The 25,693-nt window shown below is 38.9% G+C and overlaps 1 protein-coding gene across 3 annotated transcripts in view; it reads left to right on the forward strand.

The window, feature by feature from the left end:
- The window catches only part of Micu2 (mitochondrial calcium uptake 2), a 95,175-nt gene that overhangs the window by 16,572 nt on the left and 52,910 nt on the right, over window positions 1-25,693 (forward strand). For 2 of the 3 annotated variants that reach the window (XM_070003117.1, XM_070003119.1), the window contains exons 2-4: window positions 8,561-8,699; window positions 18,699-18,730; window positions 19,153-19,228. In XM_070003117.1, the coding sequence (XP_069859218.1) occupies window positions 8,561-8,699; window positions 18,699-18,730; window positions 19,153-19,228 (247 nt within the window). The remainder of the gene's footprint in view (window positions 1-8,560; window positions 8,700-18,698; window positions 18,731-19,152; window positions 19,229-25,693) is intronic. The other variant, XM_070003118.1, reaches the window with a different exon arrangement.

Raw genomic sequence — 25,693 nt, forward strand, 5'->3', positions numbered from 1 at the left:
GGATCCAGAGTTCAAAGCCAGCCCAGGCAGAAAAACCTGTGAGACATCTCCAATTAACCAGCAAAAAAAAAAACCAAGTGGAGGTGTGACTCAAATGGTGGAGTACCAGTCTAAGCGAAAAAGCTAAGGGACATTGGCCCAAATTTCTCCTTTGCTAATACTCTTGTCATTTGTAGAACTTCTCATGAATAGTTACATATGAAAATCTTGAATTTAGTCCAGCAGTATTTTTGTTTCATGGACAGTAAAAATCTCCCTAGTTCAGAATAAAATGGAAAAGTCCAACCAAATTAGTAAAAGTTTCCAACCATAAAGTTTTCTTTAAGTAAAGAAGATAATATTTTACTCACACCACAGAAAGCTCAGACAACAAAGCAATTGTATTTCATACACATAAGTACAAATTCCAAAATAAAAGCCTCAGATGAGTTAAGTGTTACTATATTTTGTCTAGTGTAATGTATATGTAGTAGACATTTTGAAAGCTATAATGTTGCAATGAATGTCCTTTCTTTTCCCACTTTTTTCTTGGGAAATGTAGAGACCAAAGAATGTTCAACAAAGAACAGAAAACTAACTTTCCAATTTGTCACTTCATGGATAAAAAGTAGACAGAATGGTGAAGCACCTGTTGCTTTAAAGGCAATAAACTAGTGAAATGTTTCAACAGAAGTCATTAGCTTTCAAAGATCTCTTTTATCCAGTTCACATCACTCATTGCTCTTAATTCCTTTGTCACATTTTTTTACTGCATTACAAGTAATCCTTGAAATCCATGGAGCATTTTGTATATAACTAGAACCATGTGGATCGTTCTCACATGTTCAGTGTAGCCTCAAATCCCAACATTTCTTCTGTTCCTTCTCTCTCATATATTTAGTATTAGATTCAGGTTTGAGAAGCATATCTTTGTAGTAATGGGAGGAATTCATCCCCCACTCACCACTTTCCAGCTAGGGAGACTAAATGCAGTCCCTGGGTAGGTTTAGGATAACAGCCACCAACAGGCCCTAAGCAGCTCTTTGATCTCGGCAGCTCTGCTGCGTTCCATACCCTCCTTCTCTTCCTGCAGAGCTAGTTCTTCAGGCAGCTGCTTCTCATGCCAATCCATCTGTTATTTGGTTATTTGTATGAAACTGTATACACTGGCTAACAGAGTAGATTTGTAGAAGTATTTAATGAAATCTCATTCAGATAAGGTTAAGATTAATCGTGTTTATTCCATTCCTTCCAGAATAGTTCTCTTTACAATAAACAGGTTAGAGTAAGGAAGGGCAAAACAGTTTTTTTCTCTGGATTAAATGAGCTCAGTGTCCCCAATATTTATGTACTACTTTATTTCCCCCCCATAGCATTCAATATGTGTCTTTTAAGAATAATTTTAGAATGAACCAGCTAAATTGAAACTTCTTTGTAAAACTATTTGAACATAATTTTTTAAAAAGAAAGCAAATTTTAAAATATAGTCAGATAAATTCTGTCTAAACCTCTACTGTATCTTTCTGTTGTGTTTTGTTTGTTTTAGTACTATTAACTCCTTAATGAACAGTTTTTAAAAGGTCATATCCAGCGATAAGGAAATTCATACATCAAACTCCCCCCCTACTCCTTTTTTTTTTTTTTTTTTGCCAGTCCAGGGGCTTGAACTCTACGGCTAGGCACTGTCTCTGAGCTTCTTTTTGCTCATGGCTAGCACTCTATTTCTTGAGCCACAGCACCACTTCTGGCTTTTTTGTGTAGTTTATTGGAGTCTCACGGACCTTTCTGCCTGGGCTAGCTTTGAACCACGATCCTCAGATCTCAGCTTCCTGAGTAGCTAGGATTATAGGTATGAGTACAGGCCCTAGCAAATTGATCAGTCATAGGCCAGGTATCCAAGGATCATTCAGATGTAGAGTGCATACACATAGGGTAATGGTAAATAAACAGATGCTTAAGTTGTTCTTTCTCATCCTAAAATACAATATGTGTCATGTGTCATGTGAATGTTCTTTTTCCCAATTGCTTTTCTTCTGTTTTCAATGTGATCTCTATTCTATGTTTTCAGATAATCTATTAACTGTTGAGTCTAATCTTTACAATTTCTTAAACTTTTTTTTGTTTTGTAATATAGCATTTTTCACTATTCTTTTTTTTCTTTCTTTCTTTTCTCTCTTTTTTTTTTTTTTCAGTTGTGGGGCTTGAACTCTGGGCCTGGGCCTTGTCCCTGCACTCTTCAGCTCAAAGCGAGCGCTCTACCGCTTGAGCCACAGCACCATTTCCATTTTTCTAGTGGTTTATTGGAGATAAGAGTCTCTCAGACTTTCCTGCCCTGGCTGGCTTTGAACGGTGATCCTCAGATCTCAGCCTCCTGAGTAGCTAAGATTACAGGCGGCCATTCTTTTTTTCTTGACTACTTCCTGTTTTAAACATTTCTCTTGACTTGCATCTTGTCTTTGCTCTATAATGTTAAAAAAAAAAAAAAAAAAAGAAAGCCTGTTGCCAGATATTATCCTGCTCCTTTTGGTGTTAGAATAAAGGCTTTCTCAAAAACAAAAAAGTCTTTAGTTTTTCTTTTGCCCTCCCACATTTTCTTTCAGAATATGATTTTTGTTATTTGTTTCCTACTGTTCTTGCCTTCATTTTCCTCAGGATTTTGAATAGATCACACCTTAGGTATTAAATGGACATTCTGGCCTTTGCCATAAACAATGTGAATATATATTCTTGACTCCTTTCTATCTTGATCCTTTTATCTTTCCATTAAAATATTAGCTGAAGAACAGAATGTTAATAGTTTTATCAACTGGTCAGTTATTCAGCTGCTGAAGGTTTTAAGAGCTCGACTGTGGACCATTAAAGTTGGGAACACATCTATGCCCTAGCATTCTTGGAAGTTCTCTCTGTTCTGTAAACTTGAGGTTTATCCCATCCCATGGAAACAGCCTTCCAGTTTCATTTTGTTCCACCATTTTGAGGTGCCTGCCAATTTAGAGAAATGTCCCCAGTTTATAGATTTTTAGATTATTGTAGCCATTAATACAGTATTTTCCTCTGCCCAACCAATCCATAATATGCTGTGTTGATTCTGTCTTTGATAGGACATGGGAAGAAATGGCAAATGTTAGGCCATTAGTGAGCGCTAGGAATATCAGGTAAAACATTGTGCGCTCTTCTCTGACTTGCTCTGCCCCTGTACATTGGGAGATACCATGACAGTACAACCTCTGGCTCATATAACACTTTTTTTTTTTTTGCCAGACCTGGAGCTTGAACTCAGGGCCTGGGCACTGTTCCTGAGCTGCTTTTGCTCAAGACTAGTACTCTACCACTTGAGTTACAGTGCTACTTCTAACTTTTTCTGTTTATGTGGTACTAGAGTATCGAACCCAGGGCTTTATGCATACTAGGCAAGCACTCTATAACTAAGCCACATTCCCAGCCCCATATAACCCTTTTTTATGACAGCCCCTCCTTGGTGCACTTTACTGCTTTTTATAGGACAGTCATGTCAATACAGTGTGAGTATAGTGAATTATGCTATGTACACCCCAAGCCAGTGAGGTAGCTCAGAGTTCCACCTTTGCATTCTTACATCACACTTGTCTTTTTGAAAAACAAACTGTTTTGCAGCCTGGGTGTGGTCTATCAGTTGGGTCCAGATTTTTTGTACCTAGAAGTTCCTCTCCAAGAAATTTAAAGTTTAAGGCCTTAGCATAGCTGCTTTGTTCTTTTGGGGTTTGGGGTTTTGTCAGGTTGGATGAGAGGCAAGAAGGTTTTTAAAAGCTTTGACTTACTGCTCTGTCAGTAAATTCGTAGATTTTCTGAAAATTGACTTTTTAAAGAATTATCTCACTTTAGGAAGGTTCATTATGCTTTGGGGGGGAGTGGAACTAGCATAGAAAAAATTTATTCCAATTTTATTTACACATATATTTCCTGTGTAAGTTCAGAGTAAAATCCAAAGAGAGTCAGAAAAACTTAAAGCTTGGTTTGTGCATCAGATCTTAAAGTACCTAGAGATTCTGACCTCCTCCAGGGCTAGATTCTGATTTCCTTCAGGGCTAATGTATTCTCAATAGCCTTGAAACGATCCATAGCACTTCAAAGAATGTTATACATGAGTAGCAAAACTGGTGCCAAAATTTATATCCAAACTAAATTGCTCAAAATTTGTATTATGGTACTTTTTAATCTATGTTAGCAATTGCCTTAACCCTAGGAGATGATAACCGTCACATTGTTCTTGACATCCTGAAACCCGAAGATCTGTGTGTGAGCACATTGCATTGTTATTCATAGATTCTTTTCCTGTGATGCCTCATTATGACTAAAGAATGAACTAATGGTGAGCTCTTTAAAAACATATGTTGACATTATTGGGAAGATGAAAGCATTTGCATCTTGTATTTTAATTTTATTTGACATGTAACAGTGTTTATGACAATGCCAAACTATGTCTCCTTGTATTTTTTGTGAAAGACATTCTGTTTTCACTCACAGCTCTAATCATTTTCAGCCTATATAAACATAGTCTTGCTATTTTTCTGACACACACATTCTACAAAGTACTTTGGATGTCAGTAAGTCAGACAGTGGAGTCTGAATTATGCCATGTCATGAATCTTCCAGATAACTAAAATTATCTTTGTAAAAAAGAAAAGTTTTTTCTTATGAAAGATTTACATTTAGAACTGTTATACTGTATTATTTTACATTTTCCTACATATTGAGCAGAATATTCCCTACATAGTTCCTCAGTGACTGAAGATCATCTCATGAATATAGCTAGGGGCCCTACGTTAGTAATGGTGGGAACTTTGATTGGTTCAGACCATGTCTGTTTTATATTATTTTCCATGCTACCTCACTGTCAGGCTATGTGCTCTCCATTCTGCTGTTAGTGAATATTTTAGTGCAAAATAGGCATTTTTTTAAAGACATTTGGAGATATCCACTCATAAATGCATTGTGCTCAGGAAAACAATGAACCATTCCATGCTGATAATGAAGGTTACGATGATTTACTGACAAAATAGAAAATTTGGGACTGGAGGCATGGCTTAAGTGGTAAAACATCAGCCATGAGCAAAAAGCAGAATGGGAGCAAGCAGCCCTGAGTACAAGCCCCAGTCCTAGCACAAAACACAAAAACAAAAGTCAAAAAATATATACAAAAGTTTATAATGAGTATATACCAGAGGAAAACTTGATAAGATGCACTATCCCATGGTATAGTTAGAGAAACACTTTACAAATGGTTCATATTTTCTTTTTAAGAAATGTAAATATTCACAAATATTAACTCAGTTGGACTCAAAATCTTAAAAGGGTAAGCAGCATCAAAGTAAAAAATAAAGAATTACATTCTATGTAAAGTGGGCAATTAAGAATTTCCACTGGCTGGGCGCCAGTGGTTCATACCTGTAATCCTAGCTGCTCAGGAGACTGAGATCTGAGGATCACGATTCAAAGCCAGCCTGGGCAGAAAAGTCTGTGAGACTCTTATCTCCAATAAACTACTGAGAAAAAGCCAGAAGTAGCATTGTGGCTCAAGTGGAGAGCACTAGCCTTGAACACAAAGAAGTTCAGGGACAGCACCCAGGCCCTGATTTCAAGTCCCAGGACCAGCAAAGAAAAAAAAATTTTTTTAAGTGAAACTAGTGTGTTACCCTGCATTTGTGCTGGCTCTACACATTCAGCATCCAGTGGCTCAGGCCTTTGATCCTAGCTATTTAGGAGGCAAAGATTAAGATATTACGGTTTTAGGCCAATGTGGGCATAAAAGTTGTCCAAGAGGGGGCTGGGAAGGTGGCTCAGTGGTAGAGCGCTTGCCTTGCATGCTCAAGGCCCTGGGTTCGATTCCTCAGCACCACATAAGAAAAAAGCCAGAAGTGGCGCTGTGGCTCAAGTGGTAGAGTGCTAGCCTTAAGCTGAAGAGCTGAGGGACAGCGCCCAGGCCCAGAGTTCAGGCTCCACGACTGGACCCCCCCCCCCCAAAAAAAAAAAAAGTTATCCAAGATTCTATCTCAACCAGTGGATAGGTGCAGAGACATGTGCCTATTATCCCAAGCTATGGGGGAAGCACAGTGACTAGGCTTAGTCACTACAAGTGAAAAGGGAAGGACGGTAATAGGAGGATCACAGTCCAGTCCTGCCTAGAAGCAAAACCAGACCCTATCTTGAAAATAACCAACACAAAAGGATTGATGAAGTGGTTTAAGTGGTAAAGCACCTTCTTAGCAATTAAAGGACCTGTGTTCAAACCCCAGTACCACAAAAGAAAAGTATTTTTTAATGTTTTAGAAAAACAAGGAACAGCCCTTACGTTTGGAAGCAAACAATTAAATGAAAATGTCATTCAGGGCTAATAGTGAAAACAAAAAGGCGGAGTGAGGACCAGACCTCATTAGCTGATGAATTAACAAGCACTGTGGAAAATGTGGTGACTCACATTATAACTGGCTCAAAAAGATTCCATCTTGTACAGAACAATTACAATTGGAAAAAAAAAAATGACTTGAGGTGAGTGACTTGAAGTTTCCTTCCCAGCTAGCTGCTCCCACTCATGTGTAGGCAGACAGAAGTAGCTCATTTTCTTTGATGGCTTTTTTTGAAGTATTTAAAATAGGGTCTCACTGAATAGACCAGGCTGGCCTCAACTCTCCATCCTCCTGCCTCACCCTCCCAATGCTGGAATAACAAGTGTGTACCATAACACCTGGGTTAAATCGCTGAACCAGACTTCAAGACATTCTATATATCTCCAGGCACCGGTGACTCACACCTGTAATCCTAGCTATTCAGGAGACTGAGATCTGAGGATTGTGGTTCAAAGCTAGCCCTGGCAGGAAAGTCCATGAGACTCTTAACTCCAATAAACCACTCAGAAAACCAGAAGTGGCGCTGTGGCTCAAGAGGTAGAGCTGAAATGCTGAGGGACAGTGCCTAGGCCCAGAGTTAAACCCCTTGACCACCCAAAAAAAAAAAAGAAAGAGAGAAATAGAGAAAGTCAAAGTCTATATGTCTACTAATTGAAAAAAGGAAAAAATCATAACCACTTATAAGTTTATTTACTTGGTTTCTGTTTACTAATTTAGCCATCTAAGCCTTGGGGAAAATCCTGTGAGATTTTAATCCTGAGGCCCAGTGACAAGACACTTGTATCATTTGTACTGCCTTTCCAGTGTTTCGTTCAAAGAAACCAGTTATCTTATTAGACTTGAAGTTTTCTGTATGCTGCTTATTAGTAATGAACAGACTGAAACAAGGAAATCATTCACTCTTTTCTAGTTTAGTTTAGTGTATTATATGTATCCCATTTCCAGTTTAGAAAGAATCTGTGGATTTTAATACTCATGTGGAATTCTGTACCCCACAAGAAGGCAGGAGATAATAAACTTCCAGATGAAAGAGTAAAGGAGCCAGGCACTAGTGTCTTAAGCCCGTAACCTAGCTACTCAGGAGGCTGAGATCTGAGGATCATGGTTCAAAGCCAGCCTACCAGGAAAGTCTATGAAATTTCTATCTCCAATTATCTACCCAAAAGTCAGAAGTGGAGCTGTGGCTCAAGTGGTAGAACACTAACCCTGAGCAAAAAAGCTCAGAGACAGCACCAGACCCTTAATTCAAGTCCCGGGATCAGCAACAACAACAACAAAAAAGAAAATATGTTCAGACCAGAAGAGATGAGCATTTTTAATTTAACATTTTGATATACTCGAGTTTTAAAACTAGCCAAGTTTATTGGATTGATATGTAGGTCAGGAGTGTGTGCTGAGTCATAGTATTTCCATATTTCCAATATAGGCTTTCATGTCTTACCAAATGATGGCTGTTAAGTAAACTAACAAAAGCAGATGTCAAAACCTTGGTGATGTTCTGCTCTCCTCTTCCTTCCATTTTTGTCATGTGCCCTAAAGACTACACCATGAATTTGACTGCCCAGATCTTAGAACTAACCTTGGCATAGTTTGTTTAACTATTGTTCCCGGGGGCTGGGAAGGTGACTCAGTGGTAGGTGCTTGCCTTGTATGCATGAGGCCCTGGGTGATTCCTCACACCACATAAGCAGAAAAAGCTGGAAGTGGCGCTGTGGCTGAAGGGGTAGAGCGCTAGCCTTGGGCTGAAGATCTGAGGGACAGCGCCCAGGCCCAGAGTTCAAGCCCCATGACTGAAAAAAAAAAAAAAACAACCAACTATTGTTCCCTGTCTTGGAAAACTGCTCATTTATTGATTTCCAGTTAAATATTTCTGCTCTGAGATACCTTTCTTAAGTGTACAAGGCAACTAATTGTTTCTCTCTTTCCAGACCTAAGGAATTTTGGGGGGCACTTCTCACCGTCTTACATTAATTTATATACTTACTGTTACTCTCCCACTCTGGAATTAACTTCCCTCAGTCTTATGCTGTAACCTCAGTGCCTACTGGCAGAAGGTAGTCACTAAGCAAATATTTGCTAAGTGATTTAAACTTCAAGGGCTGTCAGATATAACATAAAAATTACTTTTTGAGACTATTCTGATAATAGCTGAGTTTAGGAATACTGAAAAACATTTAATTACTTTTTTTTTTTTCCAGAAAAGTGACTGTGAAGCAATAGAAAAAGTGAGCCTTCGTAAACAGCGGTTTATGCAGTTTTCTTCACTGGAACATGAAGGAGAATATTATATGACACCAAGGGACTTCCTCTTCTCAGTAATGTTTGATCAAATGGAACGTGAGTTGAATTCATTATTTATTAGTTTTATTTTTTAAAAAAACTCTAAGAGGGAAAAACAGGATAGTTCCAGGCTGACCTGGAACTACTTAATGAAACCTTGTCACAAATAAATGAATCTAACTTTTTTTGCGGGGGGGAGGGAAGGGCTTCAGGCGTGGGGCCTGAACTCTGGGACTCTGGGCCTAGGCGCTGTCCCTCAGCTCTTCAGCTCAAGGCTAGCGCTCTACCACTTGAGCCACAGCACCACTTCTGGCTTTTTTCTTTTTTGTTTATGTGGTGCTAAGGAATCGAACCCAGGGCCTCATGCATGCAAGGCAAGCGCTCTACCACTGAGCCACCTTCCCAGCCCCTGTTTACACTATTTTAATACAGTTTTTTTGGTAATGTATATCAAAAACTTAAAAAACACTGACCTAACCCAAGTTCACTAAGCAAATAATTAAAGAGGTACAAAAATATTTCTTTCAGAAGTAGTTTAACCTCTTTGACACGAAAGTAACTTGGACATCATCATTCCTGTCCTCACAGAAAAAATAAAGGTGAAAAATGGAAAATCCACAACTCCTAAGACATATCAGATAACAGATCACAAGGCACGCTTGCGACAGGCAGATCCAGAAAATAAGAGCCTCTGCAAAGAAGAAATAGTTTAAGGATAATTGACTAGCTACTAAAATCTTAGTGTGAACTAGCCCAGGAGTTAAAAACTTCTGAAAACTCAACAATAGAAAGAACTTAGGGGGCTGGGAAGGTGGCTCAGTGGTAGAGCGCTTGCCTTGCATGCATGAGGCCCTGGGGTCAATTCCTCAGCACCACATAAGCAAAAAGAAAAAAGCTGGAAGTGGTGCTCTTCAGCGCAAGGCTAGCGCCCAGGCCCAGAATAAAAAAAAAAAAAAAGAAACAAAGAAAGAACTTAGGAAAATCACTAGGAAATTCATCTAGGATAGCAGAGTTCAACTACAGAAAATTTTAAAAAACAGAAAGTCTCAAAAGAAGTTGAGGGCCACTTTACCTATAGAGGAAATGACTATAAGAATGATTTTTCATGTCTCATAAATTATTTAAGTAAGGAGGTAGATCAAGTATTTAAATTTTTGAAAGAAAAGTTCCCTATCCCTATCCTAGGTAGAAACTAGATACCATACTGTAAAATAATAGTTGCCTAGATTCTAAGAAATAACCTTAAGAAAATTTTCAAATTCCTTACAGGAAAAATTGTTCTTTTGAGAAAATACCTCAAGCAATCTTTATTAATGAAAAGAATTCTCTTTGGATATGGCCAACATTATAAAGAGTTAGACATACATGAGTTTGTTTTTTTTTTCTACAGAATGGAGAAATAGGAAATTTGAACAGTCAGCTATCTTTAGAAAAGTTCTGGTTCTCTAACAAGAGAATCCTAGGAAGAAAGAGTCTAGAAAAAGACTGAGTAATTTTTTTTTTTTTTTTTTTTTGCCAGTCTGGGGGTTTCAACTCAGGGTCTGGGTACTGTCACTAGGCTTTTTTGCTTAAGGCTAGCGCTCTACCACTTGAGCCACAACTCTACTTCCAGCTCTTTGGTAGTTAGAGATAAGAATCTCACGAACTTTTCTTCTCTGGCTAGCTTCAAACCATAATCCTCAGATCTCAACCTCCTGAGTAGCTAGGAATATAGGCATGAGCCACTGGTACCTAACCCTGAGTAAAAAAAATTAAAACTTACAGGACCAAACAAAAAAAGAAAAGTATGAACTAAGTTAATATAGTACATAGTTAATGAGACAGGGTTTGTGGCTAAATGAAGTCTCCATCTTGTTACAAACATTCAAATTGAAAATCTTTACAAAACATTGTGCTTACCCAACTAGGAATGTGTATTTGTAGGTCCCAGTTGGTAAGCCCTTATCTATGCTTAAAATGCAGTAACAGTGATAATTCTAGCAGTTTTGGTAAGTGGTTTTTGACAAGCTGATAAGAACATAGGTATGGAAAAACATTCTGAAAGAAGAAAATTGGCAATTGCTTTACAGGAATGAAGCCTTAGTATAAAGCTGTAGTAAGTAGAAACAAATGACATAAGCATAAAGATAAATTGTTGGAGCAGAATAGAAAGTCCAAAAGCACACAGGCATAAATATAATTTTAACAGATGATAGAGGTGGCAAATTAAATGCAAATCAGTGGAGAAAATGACTATTCAATTACTAATGCTAGGACAGTTTGATACTAATATAGGAAAAATAATGCCTTTAAATTTTTGAGTGATAATTTTTAAATCTTGAAATGTTTGAAAAATATTTATTGAATAAGAAACAAAAAGTAAAGCATAAAAGAATGATAGAGCCAGGCACTGGTAGCTCACAACTGTAATCCTAGCTACTCAGTAGGCTGAGATCTGAGGATTGCATTTCAAAGCCAGCCCAGACAGGAAAGTCTGTGAGATTCTTATCTCCAGTTAACCACCCAAAACTGGAAATGGAGCTGTGACTCACAGTGATAGAGTATACTAGCCTTGAGCAGAAAAGCTCAAGGATAGCACCCACTCCCTAAAAGAACTTGAAGAACAAGTTCAAGCCCCACAACCAACCAAAAAAAAAAAAGAATGAGAATTCAGTCATACTAAAATTTGAACTTCTGTTTACCAAAAATTGCTTCAGAGAAATTGTAAAGATAAGCCAAAGCCTGACAAAATTTATTTACAACACATATAATTGACAAAATTTAATATTTATATGCTAAATTACAATAAAGAAAAGGTAAATAATTAGAGTTAAGGACATGCTGTTTCAGGATATGCCAACATACTATTGACATATCTTAATGTTTATATACTGAATTACAATAAGGAAAAGGTAAACAATTGGAATTAAAGACATGCCATTCTAGGATATGACAAATGGCATATTGATCATTTCAATCTGACATTACTTGAGGAACTGTAACATCAGAAAGGGCCATTTGACTTCATTTTCCTTCATTCTTTTGGGAGAGAGGTCCTTCACAACATAGCCTTGATCACCAGACTGGCAATTGTGGTAATTCATTGCAGCAGAGTCAGCAAATTCTTTGAAGTAACCTTTATCTCCACTAACTTAAATACTCCCCTATATATCTCTTAATGACATTCCTAGAATTTACAGAGGTCTATTTGTCCTGTCACTCCTTTACAAATTTATTATTCTTTGTCTAAGAATTATAAAATGTTTTCCTTATTCAATTTCTAGATTCAGCTAAAGGGCTCTCTTAAGAGCCAAGGATGTAGCTCAGTATGGAATGTTTACCTAGAATGTATGAGACTGTGGGTTTGATTCCCAGAACCATAAGAAAAAATAAGGAAAGGAACCACATATGAACTATGGAGGATGGAGAAAGATAGAAGATAGGTGTGTGTTGGGTGTGTGTGTGTGTGTGTGTGTGTGTGTGTGTGTGTGTGTCTCAGCTTAAGAAAATGTACAGAAATAACTATCAACAGTATAAACAATAAACATGAACATGTGTACCCTTGTTAGTAACTACAGTAAGATAATTTTATACCTATTAGATTTGCAGTAAACAAAGGTTGAAGAGAATGTAGATCACTAGAGATGTAGGTCATATGGACTTTTGTATAGCCTTGATTGGAAATAAAAATTGAAACTACTGGGGTTGGTGATTTAGCTCAGTAGAAGAGCACTTGCCTGGCAAGTTCAAGGCCCTCAGTTCAATCCTCAGCTCTGGGGGGAAAAACAAATTGAAACTACTGCCAGGCACTGGTGGTTCATGACTGTCAACCTAGCTATTCAGGAGGCTGAGATCTAAGAATCACAGTTCAAAGCCAGCCTGGGCAGGAAAGTCTGTGAGACTCTTATCTCCACTAGACTACCAAAAAAGCTGGAAATGGAGCTGTGGCTCAAATGATACAGTGCTAGCCTTGAACAAAAGAAACTCAGGAGCAGTGCCCTGGCCTGAGTTCAAGCCCCAGAACCAGCACATACATACATACATACATACATACATACATACATGCATACATACATACACACATACACACATACACACATACATACATACATAATAAAAATTGAAAATACTACTATGGAGAACAATTTGGAATTACTTTGTAAAGTTAGAGATTAGCATAGCTTTTGACCTCCATTCCCATTCTTAGGCATATATATACATAGAGTGTATGTATCCCAACAGGACCACTGCCTGTGTACACGAGGATGTATATATAAGAACACCCATGGCAACAGTGTTAGGCTAGCAGAAAAGCTGGAAACAATTCAAATTTCCATTAGTAAGAAGATGACTAAGTGTTAGTGTGTTCACACCATGGAATTTTACTTAATAAAAGTGAACAAACCTCAGGAGAATCATTTTTATCATGGAAGTGTGAGCAGCTCTATAGATCTACTGCCCACTAAAAGTAGTAAGTAAATAAATCATTTAACGCCTCTGGTGATGGTCCCAAGATTACACTGCAAATTAAGAAACATCTGAGGAGGCTGTGAATGTGGTTTAGCAGTAGAGTGCTTGCCTAGCATGCCTGAGGCCCTGGGTTCAATTCCTCAGTACCACATAAGCAGAAAAAGCCAGAAGTGGTGCTGTGGCTGGTAGAGTGCTAGCCTTGAGCAAAAGAAGTTCGGGGACAGCCCAGGCCATGAGTTCAAGCCCCACGACTGTCAAAAAAAAAAAACAAGTTCCTCAACAAACATCTGAGCTCATGCTATAATCCTAGCTACTCTGGAGCTTGAGGTCTTAGGAACCCAATTTGAAGCCAGTAGTGGCAGGAAACTCTATGCAGCTCTTATCTCCAATTAACCAGCAAAAAGCTGGAAGTGGAGCTGTGATTCAAGTAGTATAGCACCAACCTGAGTGAAAACACTAAAGGACAACACCCAGGCCCTGAGTTCAAGCCCGAGTTCTGGCATAAATAAATAAATAAGCAAACAAGCAAATAACAAAAATAGGCCCTAGGAGAAGAGAGAATTAGTACCCCAATTTGCTATAGAATATTATCTAAAATGTTTACTTTCCAACAAAATGTTTAAGACAGGCAAAGAAACAAGAAAAATTACCCCAGTGGGCCAAAACAGGCAACAAACTGTGACTGCAACCAGATACCAGATTTAGCACAAAAAGACTTCAGAATAACCACCGTAAATATATTAGAAGAATTAAACCATGATTAAAGATTATAACATCTCCACTTTTATTATTCATTGGAATGCAATTAAACTCCATCAGAAGGCATTTAACCAAATCAAGAATTCAGTAATTTTGAAGGCCCAATAATGCATCCTTTATGCATATGATGTCCTTCATCATGGATAAGAAGAAGAAGAATCTTGGGTGCATTCCTGAGGATCAAGAATAACAACAGAACTAGGAGAAACTGGGCCAACCCACTGACCCATAGTCTCTTGTGTGTAAACAGAAAGATTTAAAAAAAAAAAAAAACAGTCTAAGACTTACTAAATTTTAGCCTCATATTTACCTGTTAGTTATCTTTTTGGGTTTTTGTAAATGATACCCTTCATTAATAGCAGTTGGTAGGACTTATGTAAACCATTGCTTCATGGTCATTTCAGGTGATCCTGGCTGTTCCTTTCCCTGGTTCCTCCTTGGGGTTGGGGATCCTCCTCTGTGCTCGAACCAAAATACTGTTTCCCTTCAACTCTTCTCTACTTGTCATTCCTTTGTTGTTGTTTTGGAAGTTTTTGTTGGGAATTTTGGCAAGGATTTATTTTAGTATGGTAGAGGAAAAGAAAGAGAAAAACATTTCCTGATCCCCCATGCAAAAAGTGGGAGTTAGACTCCAGCCCTATTTTTCAGTTATTACTCCTATTGCCTTTCATTTTTATCATTCATATCCCATCTCCATTTCCTGTGAAAGCACCAGCCCAGAGAACCAAGGGGTTTTATTGTCAGCAGGAGCTGACAGGCTAGCTAGCTCAGGATAGAGAGTAGTAGCCTGTCCTTGAGAAGGAAGTTTAATTGTATAGTGCCAGGGAAGCTCAAGGCAGGACAGGGAGGCCGAGGGAGGGAATTTTCGCTGAAAGTCGGGAAGTGCAGCTGGACAGACCTGAGTGGACAGCATTCCACTGATGCTAGAGGAAGCTAGAGATGCCTGTAGTTTCGGGAATGGGGTGGGGGCTAACAATTGTGGCCAAGCCCGGCCTGGTCACCCAATTTCGGGGAAAGGACAGAGGACCTTAGATGGAGGCAATCAAACCAAAATGGGGGAAGACATGCTAACAACCAGGAATTGCTGCAGTATTTAAATTGCAGATTTCAGAACCCCATGCACTAGCATTCTTCTTTACCATCCCATTCTTCATACCGTATCCAGAATGTCTGTTCTCTGACCTGATAACTGGTTCTAGTCTCAACTATTCTATAATTCCCAGGCTCTACTCCTGGATCTTCTTCCTTTGCTATAGCTACAAGTTTTGTCATTTTGTTGCTCTGATAATGCCTTGCAGATCTTCCCTGTTTGTCTTTCTTGTTGAACTTAGCCTACTGGGAACTGCTGGAGAAAGCAAAGGACTATACAGATTGGAACCACCAAATTCATTGTCTTTAACCCCAGCTAGATTCTCCAAGTACATTCACTTAACACTGAGCTCTCTTCCATCTCCTTCATGAGCTCTTCCAAACTTTTGCTCCTTTTTTAAACATTATATTACATCCTTCCTTCACTTATTTTTTTTTTTTTTTTGGTCAGTCGTGAGGCCTGAACTCTGGGCCTGGGCTCTGTCTCTCATCTCTTCAGCTCAAGGCTAGTGTTCTACCACTTGAGCCACAGTGCCACTTCCAGCTTTTTCTGCTTATGTGGTGCTAAGGAATCTAACCCAGGGCCTCATGCATGTGAGGCAAGCACTCTACCACTGAGCCACCTTCCCAGCCCCTTCCTTCACTTTTTAAAGGATATCATTTTAAATGATAAGATTTTATCTTGTATGTGTATCTGTTTGTCCATGTGTATCTGTATGTGCCTCTAGGTGTGTGTCTTGTGCTTGAATTCAGGGTCTGGGTGTTGTCTCTGAGCTTTTTTGCTCGAAGCTGTATTTTACCTTCCAGGTGTGTGTGTGTGTGTGTGTGTGTGTGTGTGTGTGTGTGTGTGTGTGTGTGTGTGTGTGTGTGTGTGTGTGTGTGTGTGTGTGTGTGTGTGTGTGTGTGTGTGTGTGTGTGTGTGTGTGTGTGTGTGTGTGTGTGTGTGTGTGTGTGTGTGTGTGTAATTGGAGATAAAAGTCTCATGGACTTTCCTTCCTGGGCTGGCTTTGAACATTGACTCTTAGATATCAGCCTCCTGAGTAGCTAGAATTACAGGCATGAGCTACTGGCACCTGGCTGATTTTTATCTATCTATAGAATCCTTCATATCCCTTCCATACTACCTAAAAGCCTATCTGGTTTTCCTACTCTTTTTAATTTGAAACTATTCACCTCACCTTTCTGTGACTAGTCCTGCCACCCTCTCCTCTGGTCCTGTCATTCTTTTTTTCTCTGCCTTAAAATACAAATAGTCTCATATTTTTGCTATCCTGAAAATTTCTCACATTTTCTATATAGATGTAAATTTAAGAGTCTTCAGAGTAAAATTGCTGTGTAAAGGTAAGATACTTCAGGTCTCAAAACTGATTTTAGATAGAAAAAAAAAGAAGTGAAGGACTGAGTCATGAGGTATAACAGCACATTGAGGTTGGAGAGTTGAGATCACGCAAGGAAAAGGAACAGCTAAAAAGATAGGAGGAAACTAGGAATGCAAGCTGTCATGAAATTCCAGTAAGATATCAGTGACCTCTCCAAGAACCATTTTGGTGGTGTGATATAAAAGTGAAAGCCTGCCTGTGTAGTAGATTTAAGGAAAATATGGGGAAATGGGAAAAATAATAAGTAGTCTTTGAGATATTTTACATGAAGAGAAGAAGAGATGAGAAGCAATAGGTAGAGGTGAAAGAATGATGAAGAAAGGTTTTGTTAAGGTGGGATAAATAATAGGATTATTGTCATTAGGTAGTGGATGAGAGAAAAAGATGTTTGGTGAGTTAATCTTAACTCTCCTGTCTCCTTCTAGAATTATAAAATTATTAGTATCTGCCTCATAGTATTGTTAGGATGTTTAGAAAATATGAGAAAACTTTCTAGTGCTATAAATTAACATTAATTTTCCTAGTTAAAAAGTAAAAAAAAAATCAATTACATCCTTCAAGTCTAAAAAAAAAAATTATGTAAGTGCAGGTGCACACCTGTAAGCCCAGATACTGGAGCATAAATGAGAGACCCTATTCAAAGTTCATGAAAACAGAAAGGGTTGGAGTATGGCTCAAATGATTGTTCCTCCCTTGCAAGGTCCTAAATTCAAACTCTAGTACCACAAAAACAAACAAACAAAATCTACAACTCCTGACACCTAAGTTTACATCCTAGATGTTTCTAAAAACTCTGTAGTGACATCTGTACTAATTTTTCAGTTAGGATGAAAACAAAAATCTTAACAGTTTATGAACAACAAACACTAGAAATTGTTCATAGTGAGCTGAGCACCAGTGGCTCATGACTGTAATCCTAGCTATTTGGGAGGCTGAGATCTGAGGATCACAGTTCAAAGCCAACCCAGGTGGGAAAGTGTGTAAGACTTTCATCTCCATTTACCCACCAGAAAACTGGAAGTGGCACTGTGGCTCAAAATGATAGAGCACTAGCCTTGAGTAAAAAGAACCAGGGAGTCCTCAGGCCCTGATTTCAAGTCCCACGACAGAAAGAAGGAAGGAAGGAAAGAAGGGAGGGAGGGAGGGAGAGAGGAAGGAAGGAAAGAAAGAAAGAAAGAAAGAAAGAAAGAAAGAAAGAAAGAAAGAAAGAAAGAAAGAAAGAAAGAAAGAAAGAAAGAAAGAAAGAAATTGTACCTAGTAGATTTTTAGCCTGGATTAATCAGTCCAGACTAGAAAATGCACTTCTAAAAACATTCCTTTTTTAAAAAATGTATATGATACAGACAACTAAGATAAACCAAAGGGGATTATTAGATTTCATATCCTGAAACAGAGTGAGATAGAAAATAGATACTGTTTAAAAGAATTATAAAGGCTGGGCACTGGTGGCTCACGCCTATAATTCTAACTGCTCAGGAGCCTGAGATCTGAGGATCATGGTTCAAAGCCAACCAAGGCAAGAAAGTCATGAGGAGACTTTTTTTTTTTTTTTTTTTTTGCTGGTCGTGGAGCCTGAACTCTGGGCCTGGGCCCTGTCCCTCAGCTCTTCAGCTCAAGGCTAGTACTCTACCACTACCACTTGGGCCACAGCACCACTTCCGGCTTTTTCTGCTTATGTGGTGCTGAGGAATCGAACCCAGGGTCTCATGCATGCAAGGCAAGCACTCTACCACTGAGCCACCTTCCAAGCCCCAGTCGTGAGACTCTTATCTCCAATAAACCACTCACCAGTAGTGGTGCGGTGGCTCAATTGGTAGAGTGCTCACCTTGAGCTGAAGAGCTGAGGGACAGCGCCCAACCCTCAGAGTTCAAGCCCCACGACCAACTAAAAAATTCACTTCAATGAATAAAAAGCACAGCATCTTTGTATGTAGATTTGGCTCATGATTTTACTTTAGTCAAACCTTCACTGTTTGTTTGGGTTTTAGGGGGCTTTGGGGTTTTGATTTTGGTTTTGGTTTGGGGTTTTTTGTTCGTTTGTTTGTTTGTTTTTGCCAGTCCTGGGGCTTGAATTCAGGGCCTAGATACTGTCCATGTATTTTGTGCTCAAGGCTAGCACTCTACCACTTTGAACCACATTGCCACTTCTGGCTATTTGTACCTTAATTGTAGAGAAGAGTCTCATGGACTTTCCTGCCTAGGCTGGCTTTGAACCGAGATCCTCAGATCTCAGCCTCCTGAGTAGTTAGGATTACAAATGCCCAGAGTAAACCTCTACTTTTTATAAATTTTTAGTGTTTGTCTTATAAATGTTTTTCTTCCTTAGTTCTAGTTTGTCAAAGAATATGGGTACTAAATAGCATTTCTTCTTTTGCTACAGGTAAAACTTTAGTCAAAAAGCTAGCAAAAAAGGTAAGCAGCATGTGTGATTTTTGTTGTTGTTTGTTTATTTGGGTAGGACAGAATCTGAACTTGTTCATTTAAATTGAAAGACTTGGGCTGGGGATATGGCTTAGTGGTAGAGTGCTTGCCTAGCATGTATGAATCCCTGGGTTCAATTCCTCAGTTCCACATAAGCAGAAAAAGCTGAAAATGCTGCTGTGGCTCAAGTGGTAGAGCACTAGCCTTGAGCAAAAGAAGATCAGGGACAGTGCTCAGGACCTGAGTTCAAGCCCCAGAACTGGCAAAAAAAGTGGGGGGAGGCTGGAAGCACGGTCAAGTAATAAAGAATATAGCTAACACAAGGATGAGACACTGAGTTCCATTCTGTAGTACAGTACAAATAAACTTTAAAAAAATAAATAAATTGAAAGACTTAATTTGTGTATTCAAAGGATATTGACGATGTACTGGCAGGAATCCAAACAGCTAGTTGTGGATCAACTTTTTTTAGAGACCTTGGTGATAAAGGTAAGTAGCATTTGTTGTTCAATTTCTAGTTATGTGTTTTATTTAATTAAAAGCATTATTATGGAATTATCCATGAGATTTATACCTTGTTATTTATTAGGTGGTTCTAAACATAATAAAATATCCATTTAAGTAAACAAATTTCTCAAAACTTTTTAAGCAGTTAAGATAAGCTACTGAAACACCAATGTTAGGGATGGGAAGTTGGCTCAGTGGTAGAGCGCTTGCCTTCCATGCACGAGGCCCTGGGTTCGATTCCTCAGCACCACATAAGCAAAAAGAAAAAAGCCGGAAGTGGCGCTGTGGCTCAAGTGGTAGAGCGCTAGCCTTGAGCTGAAGAGCTGAGGGACAGCGCCCAGGCCCAGAGTTCAGGCCCCACGACCGGACCCTAAATAAATAAATAAAACACCAATGTTTTAATAGAGGGAGAATGAGGTAGAGTAAAAGGTAAAAAGGTGATACATAAATCTAAAGAATAAAGATGAGAAGATCACAGAGAGAATCCAGAGGAATGAATACCAGTATGTAAGGAAATAGATGATGGTCAAAAAGATGAGGAAGCCAGGCGCCAGTGGCTCACTCCTGTAATCATACCTACTTAGGAGGCTGAGATCTGAGCATCCTGCCAGCCCAGGGCAGTAAAGTCCATGAGACTCTGATTTCCAATAAACCACCAGAAAACTGGAAGTGGTGCTGTGGCTCAAGTGGTAGAGTGTTTGCCTTGAGCTGAAGAGCTGAGGGACAGCGCCCAGGCCGGGAGTTCAAGCCCCATGACCAACAACAACAAAAAAATCAGGAAACAGAGAATAGAGGAAAACCAGGAGAATGATATCAAGAGATCCATTTTAAAGACCAGAGTTACCAAATATGTAAAAATCAAGTAAACTAAGGGATGGAGTAAGCGAGGTCCATTAGATTTAGGAGCAGAAATGCTGGGCTCTTTAGAAAATACAGGTGAATGCGGGGAAGAGATCTGAAGCTACACTGTAGAACTTTGAGAAATGAATGGACCCTGAGAAAATTAAGTGCATACTTTCTGAGGTATCTTGGCATGTACAGAGGAATAAGAGGGTAGGAGCTCAGGATAGAGGCAGGAAGCTGAAGAAATATTGGTTTTGTTTTGATAAAGAGGCCAGAGCATGTTTCCTGTCTCAGAGGGAGAGATGAAAATATAAGAGAAAGGAAGCACGAATAAGTCGAAATTCTGAAGAAGAGGAATTGTCTTCGGAACTCAGGTGGAAGTACTAGCATACCACAGGCTAGATAGCTACTCTTTTGTATCTAGAGGAAAAGGTGAGTAGATGGTTATTTTATGCTTATACTTGCAAATTAGTGACAAAAAGCTGAGCAGTTGTTGACATAGCCTTGGCTTTTTTTTTTTAATAAAACATAAGTGGTAGGACTGACTTCTATGGAGAAAGAAAATTTGAAGAAGCTTCTATAATGAGAAAAGAAAATTGAACAGATGAAAGAAACAGAAAACAATTTCTGGGAAGCCTTGAGGGACCAGAGAAGAATGTAGAGCATGAAATACTAATGCCACCAGCCAATGCAGTTGTGTATTCATTTTCCTGCAGCCTGCATATAGGAATAGAAATGTTCAGCAGTTGTATTAGAGAGAGAATTTTGCTAGATTAGTAGATGAAAGGATCTTAAACCTAAAAGAGGAAAATTTATAATAGGAAGAAAGGTGAAAAGAAGAACATAAAAAAGTCAAACAAGATAACCTATCAGTGAGTTGAAACACAGATATAGTGAGTAATAAAATGAAAAAGAGCAGATAGATTAAAAATAGTCATTTAGAAATCTTTCAAGTAAGCTGGACACCAGTGACTCATACCTTATACTACTAACTACTTGGGAAGCTGATAGCAGAAGATCATGGTTTAAAGACATTCCAGCCAAGTAATTCAAGAGACTCGATTTCCAAAATAACCAACACCAGTTGAACAAAAAGAGTAATGCTGGAGCTATCATACTGTCAGACTTTATACTTTAGAGCTATAGTGATAAAACCATCATGATACTGATCTAGAAACAGACCTGAAAATTCAAACCGATCAGAAGACTCCAAAATGAACCTACACCTACAGCTATCTGATTTTTAACAAAGGACCCCAAAATATATGTTCAAAAAAAGATTTTTCAACAAATGATGCTGGGAAAATTGGATATTCTTACACAATAGACTATCCTTTATCCTGTACCAATATCAATTCAAAGTGAAACTTTGAAACTTTTACAAGAGAGAATAAGGGAAACACTAGAACTTATAGGAACAGACAGTAACTTGAAGAATTAACTCTTGTAGCTTGGCAAATAGGAATGGGGATTGACAAATGTGATTGCACCAAGCTAAAAAGCTCTGCAAAGGATGTAGTCACTAGGCTGAAAAGACAGCCTACAGAATAGTAGAAAATCTTTGCCAACTACATATCTGACCAAGGGACTAATAACCAGAATATATTGGAAGCTCAAAATATTAAACTCCCAAAGAAATGGCCCAATTAATAAATGGGCAATAGAGCTAAACAGACACATCTTGAAAGAATTACAAATGGCCAACAAATACATGAAGACATGCTCAAGTACCTAGCTATATATGAAGTGAAAATGAAAACAACATTGACTTTTGTGTGTGTGTGTGTGTCGATACTGGGGCCTGAAATCTGGGCCTGGGACAGCCAGGCCCAGCTCAAGGCTAGCGCTCCATCATTTGAGCCACAGCCACCACTTCCAGCTTTTTTTGCTTATGTGGCACTGAGGAATCAAACCCAGGGCCTCATGCATGCAAGACGAGCACTCTACCACTGAGCCATCTTCCCAGCCCCACAACACTGAATTTTATCCACTGCAGTCAGAATGGCTACCATCAAAAACAAAGACTCCAACAATCATAGGCAAGGATATGGGGAAAAAGGAACTCCAATACAGTTGGGGCCCCTGTGAACTAGTGCAACCACTGTAGAAACTAGTTTGAGGTCACCTCAGAACATTAAAGATAGAACTACCCATGATAATGTCACTAAAGATAGTACGACTCACCCACCAATAATAGCACTTTTGGGCGGGATATAATAGTGACACCTGGACACACATGTTTGTTGTACCACTATTCACAACAACCAAGCTATGGAAATAGCCCAGAACCAACCAAACAATGAATGGGTCAAGAAAATGTGGTATGTGTATGTATATACACACAATGGAGTATTATTCAGCCATTAAAAAGAATGAAATTATGTCATTTGCAGAAAAATGGATGGATCTAGAAAGCATAATAAAGTGAAGCAAGCCAGGCTCTGAAGAACAAAGTTTGTTCTCTCTTATAATCTGGTTGTTAGGCCTAAATTATGTGTAAACAGTATTATGTATTTAATTAAAACATGGTATTTGCAGATGTGAGATATAGTAAAAAAAAAAAAAAAACCCTTTTTAACAATTAACATGAAGTGAAAAGAACATTAGGAAGTTGAAACATGTCTGTGGTACAAGTACTTGTGGAAGGGGTCAGACGAACGTAGAGGAGAAAGGAGAGTGAGTATAATCAAAGTACTTAATGTGCATGTGTGATTTAAAAAGGGTCTAGAGGGGGCTAGGAAGGTGGCTCAGTGGTAGAGCGCCTACCTTGCATGCCTGAGGCCCTGGGTTCAATTCCTCAGCACCACATAAGCAAAAAGAAAAAAGCCAGAAGTGGTGCTGTGGCGCAAGTGGTAGAGCGCTAGCCTTGAGCTGAAGAGCTGAGGGACAGCGTTCAGGCCCCATGACCGGACCCAAAAAAAAAAAAAAAAAAAAAGAAGGATCTAGAGGGAGGAAGGAGAATGACACATGATGCAGATGCATTGTATATGTCAATGGGCATGTTAAAAAAAAAACCCTGATAAAACTGATATTAAAAAAAATTGGGGCTGGGAAGGTGCTCAGTGGTAGAGTGCTTGCCTTGCATGCATGAAGCCCTGGGTTCAATTCCTCAGCACTACATTAGCAGATAAAGCTGTAAGTGGCACTGTGGCTCAAGTGGTAGAGTGCTAGCCTTGAGCTGAAGAGCTGGGGAACAGCTCCCAGTCCCAGAGTTTAGACCCCACAACTGACCCAAAAAAAAAAAAAAAGCCAAACTGAAGCAGGGTGTCGGATGCTCATCCCTGTAATCCTAGCTACTCAGAAGGCTGAGATCTGAGAATTGCAGTTCAAAGCCAGCCCAGGAAGTAAAGTCCTCGAGACTCTTATGTTCAATTAACCACTAAAAACTGGAAGTGACCATGACACCCCCCCAAAAAAAAAAAATTGAGCCTGGTACGATTGGCTCATGACTATAACCCTAGCTCCTCAGGATACTGAGATCTGAGGATCAAAGTTCAAAGCCAGCCCCAGTAGAAAAGTCCCCATGAGACTCAAACTGGAAGTGGTGTTGTGGCTCAAGCAGAGAGCACTAACCTTGAGCACAAAGAGGCTCAAGGACAGTGCCCAGGCCCTGATTTCAAGCCCCACAACTGACAAAAAAAAAAAAAAAAAAAAAAAGGCCAAACTGGAGACATGGGGTAAAGTGGAAGAACAGTGGTCATGCTGGATGTGTGGCTCAGTGGTAAAGCAAGCACTCACATAGTATGTGCAAGGCCCTGGATTCTGCCCTCAGCTCTATCTTTAGTGGAATTATCAGGCAGTAGTTCTATCTTTAGAACTTTTTAATGCAAAAATATGTAAGTAATAGTCCATACTTAAATTACATTATTGTTAAAAGTATCCATTTCTGCTCCTCCTTCAGTATGTGTGTATTTAGTAGATTACATAGAATTTAATGGTATTTTATAAGTATTCATTCTTTATACTATTTAATTATTATTAACTATCACAGAAACTGATTTCTTCCAGCCATAGTAACATAAAAAATAGTTGTATATGCGTTAAGAAGTTAACAGTCTCCTAAGTTTTTCTTTCTTTTTTTTTCTTTTTTGTCGGTCGTGGGGCTTAAACTCTGGGCTTGGGCGCTGTCCTTGTGCTCGTCAGCTCAAGATGAGCACTCTATCGCTTGAGCCACAGCACCATTTCCTCTCCTAAGTTTTTCATACGGAGAACTTACTGGAATGTAGCCTTGAGTGTAATGATTAAGAATATGTTTTGGAATCAGTAGGCTCAAGTTTAAGTTTTTCCTAGTCTTATTACCAGGAGAAATAATTTAATTGCTTTCACCCTCATTTTCATCATCTTTAGAACAAGATAGTAAAACCTATCTCATAGGATTGTTGAAAGATTTTAATAAGACAAGATTTTTTTAAATATTTCTAGTGCCTACTACAATAGCTCTAAAAAATTCCCAGTTTTATTAGTCTTAGTTTTCATATTAGATCTGGCACATTGCAAATTTATTATTGGAATATTATAATTTTATATGATTCTGTAAGATTTTAATATGGCCCTTGTTTAATGATTTGTAAATTGAAATAATTAGTAGCTTTTTATTAGCATATATTAGCTATACTAGGGAGGATGTCATTGTGACATTTCCAGATAGATGTACAGTGTGTTCCAATCATTCTGTCCCTAACTCCCTGCCCATCACTTGTTCTTACCCCCTTAACCAACTCCATAATACTATTTCAACAGGTTTCATTGTTCTTCTTTCATACATGCTGGACAACCTATTTGACTGTATTCATCCTCTTCCACCTTCATTAGCCTAACCCCTCACCAGGACCCACTCCCCAACAGAGTCTGTTGTTCTTTCCCTGTCCTCAACCTCCAATTTACCATATGTTTTAGTGCATTTAAAAGTAATGTGACCAGGGGCTGGGAAGGTGGCTCAGTGGTAGAGCACTTGCCTTGCATGCTCTAGGCATGCACCACATAAGAAAAAAGCCGGAAGTGGCACTGTGGCTCAAGTGGTAGAGTGCTAGCCTTGAGCTGAAGAGCTGAGGGACAGTGCCCAGGCCCAGAGTTCAGGCCCCACGACCGGACCCAAAAAAAAAAAAAGTAATGCGTCCATTCTTTATTAATATTCAGCAAGGACCGCCTAAACTGGGGAAAACAAATGATTAAGTAATTCTAATTGGGTGAGTCTGAAGGAAGGGGCTGCCTAGTCTATCCTAAAAGAGCTTATGAGAGAATTCTGAATCTCATGAGAGATAATGAAGGTGAGATTTAACAAACTTTGTACCAAATGGAGGGGTGGTTTTGTAATAATGAGACATAGTATGATGGGGAAGTAAGCAGAGAGCTGTAAGCAGAAGCATTTCATTTTCATGGTCTGAAGAACATAGCAGTAATGGAGATTATATAAAACTGTTAAGTGGAAGCTTTGAAAACAATAATGAGATTTGAAGGCAAGCTAAAAGCATAGTCTTGATTGTTGAGACAGGAGAGAAACAAACCTGCTTTTTAGTCTCTCCTTGAAGTTGAGACCACTTGGGTTCATGTTCTCTTTATCCAGTCTCTACTTGCAGCAGCAGATTTGTGGAGAGGTTTCCATAT

Source organism: Dipodomys merriami, unplaced genomic scaffold (genome assembly GCF_024711535.1).
Source record: "Dipodomys merriami isolate MVZ:Mamm:240054 unplaced genomic scaffold, mDipMer1.0.p SCAF_6, whole genome shotgun sequence".
Lineage (NCBI taxonomy): Eukaryota > Metazoa > Chordata > Mammalia > Rodentia > Heteromyidae > Dipodomys > Dipodomys merriami.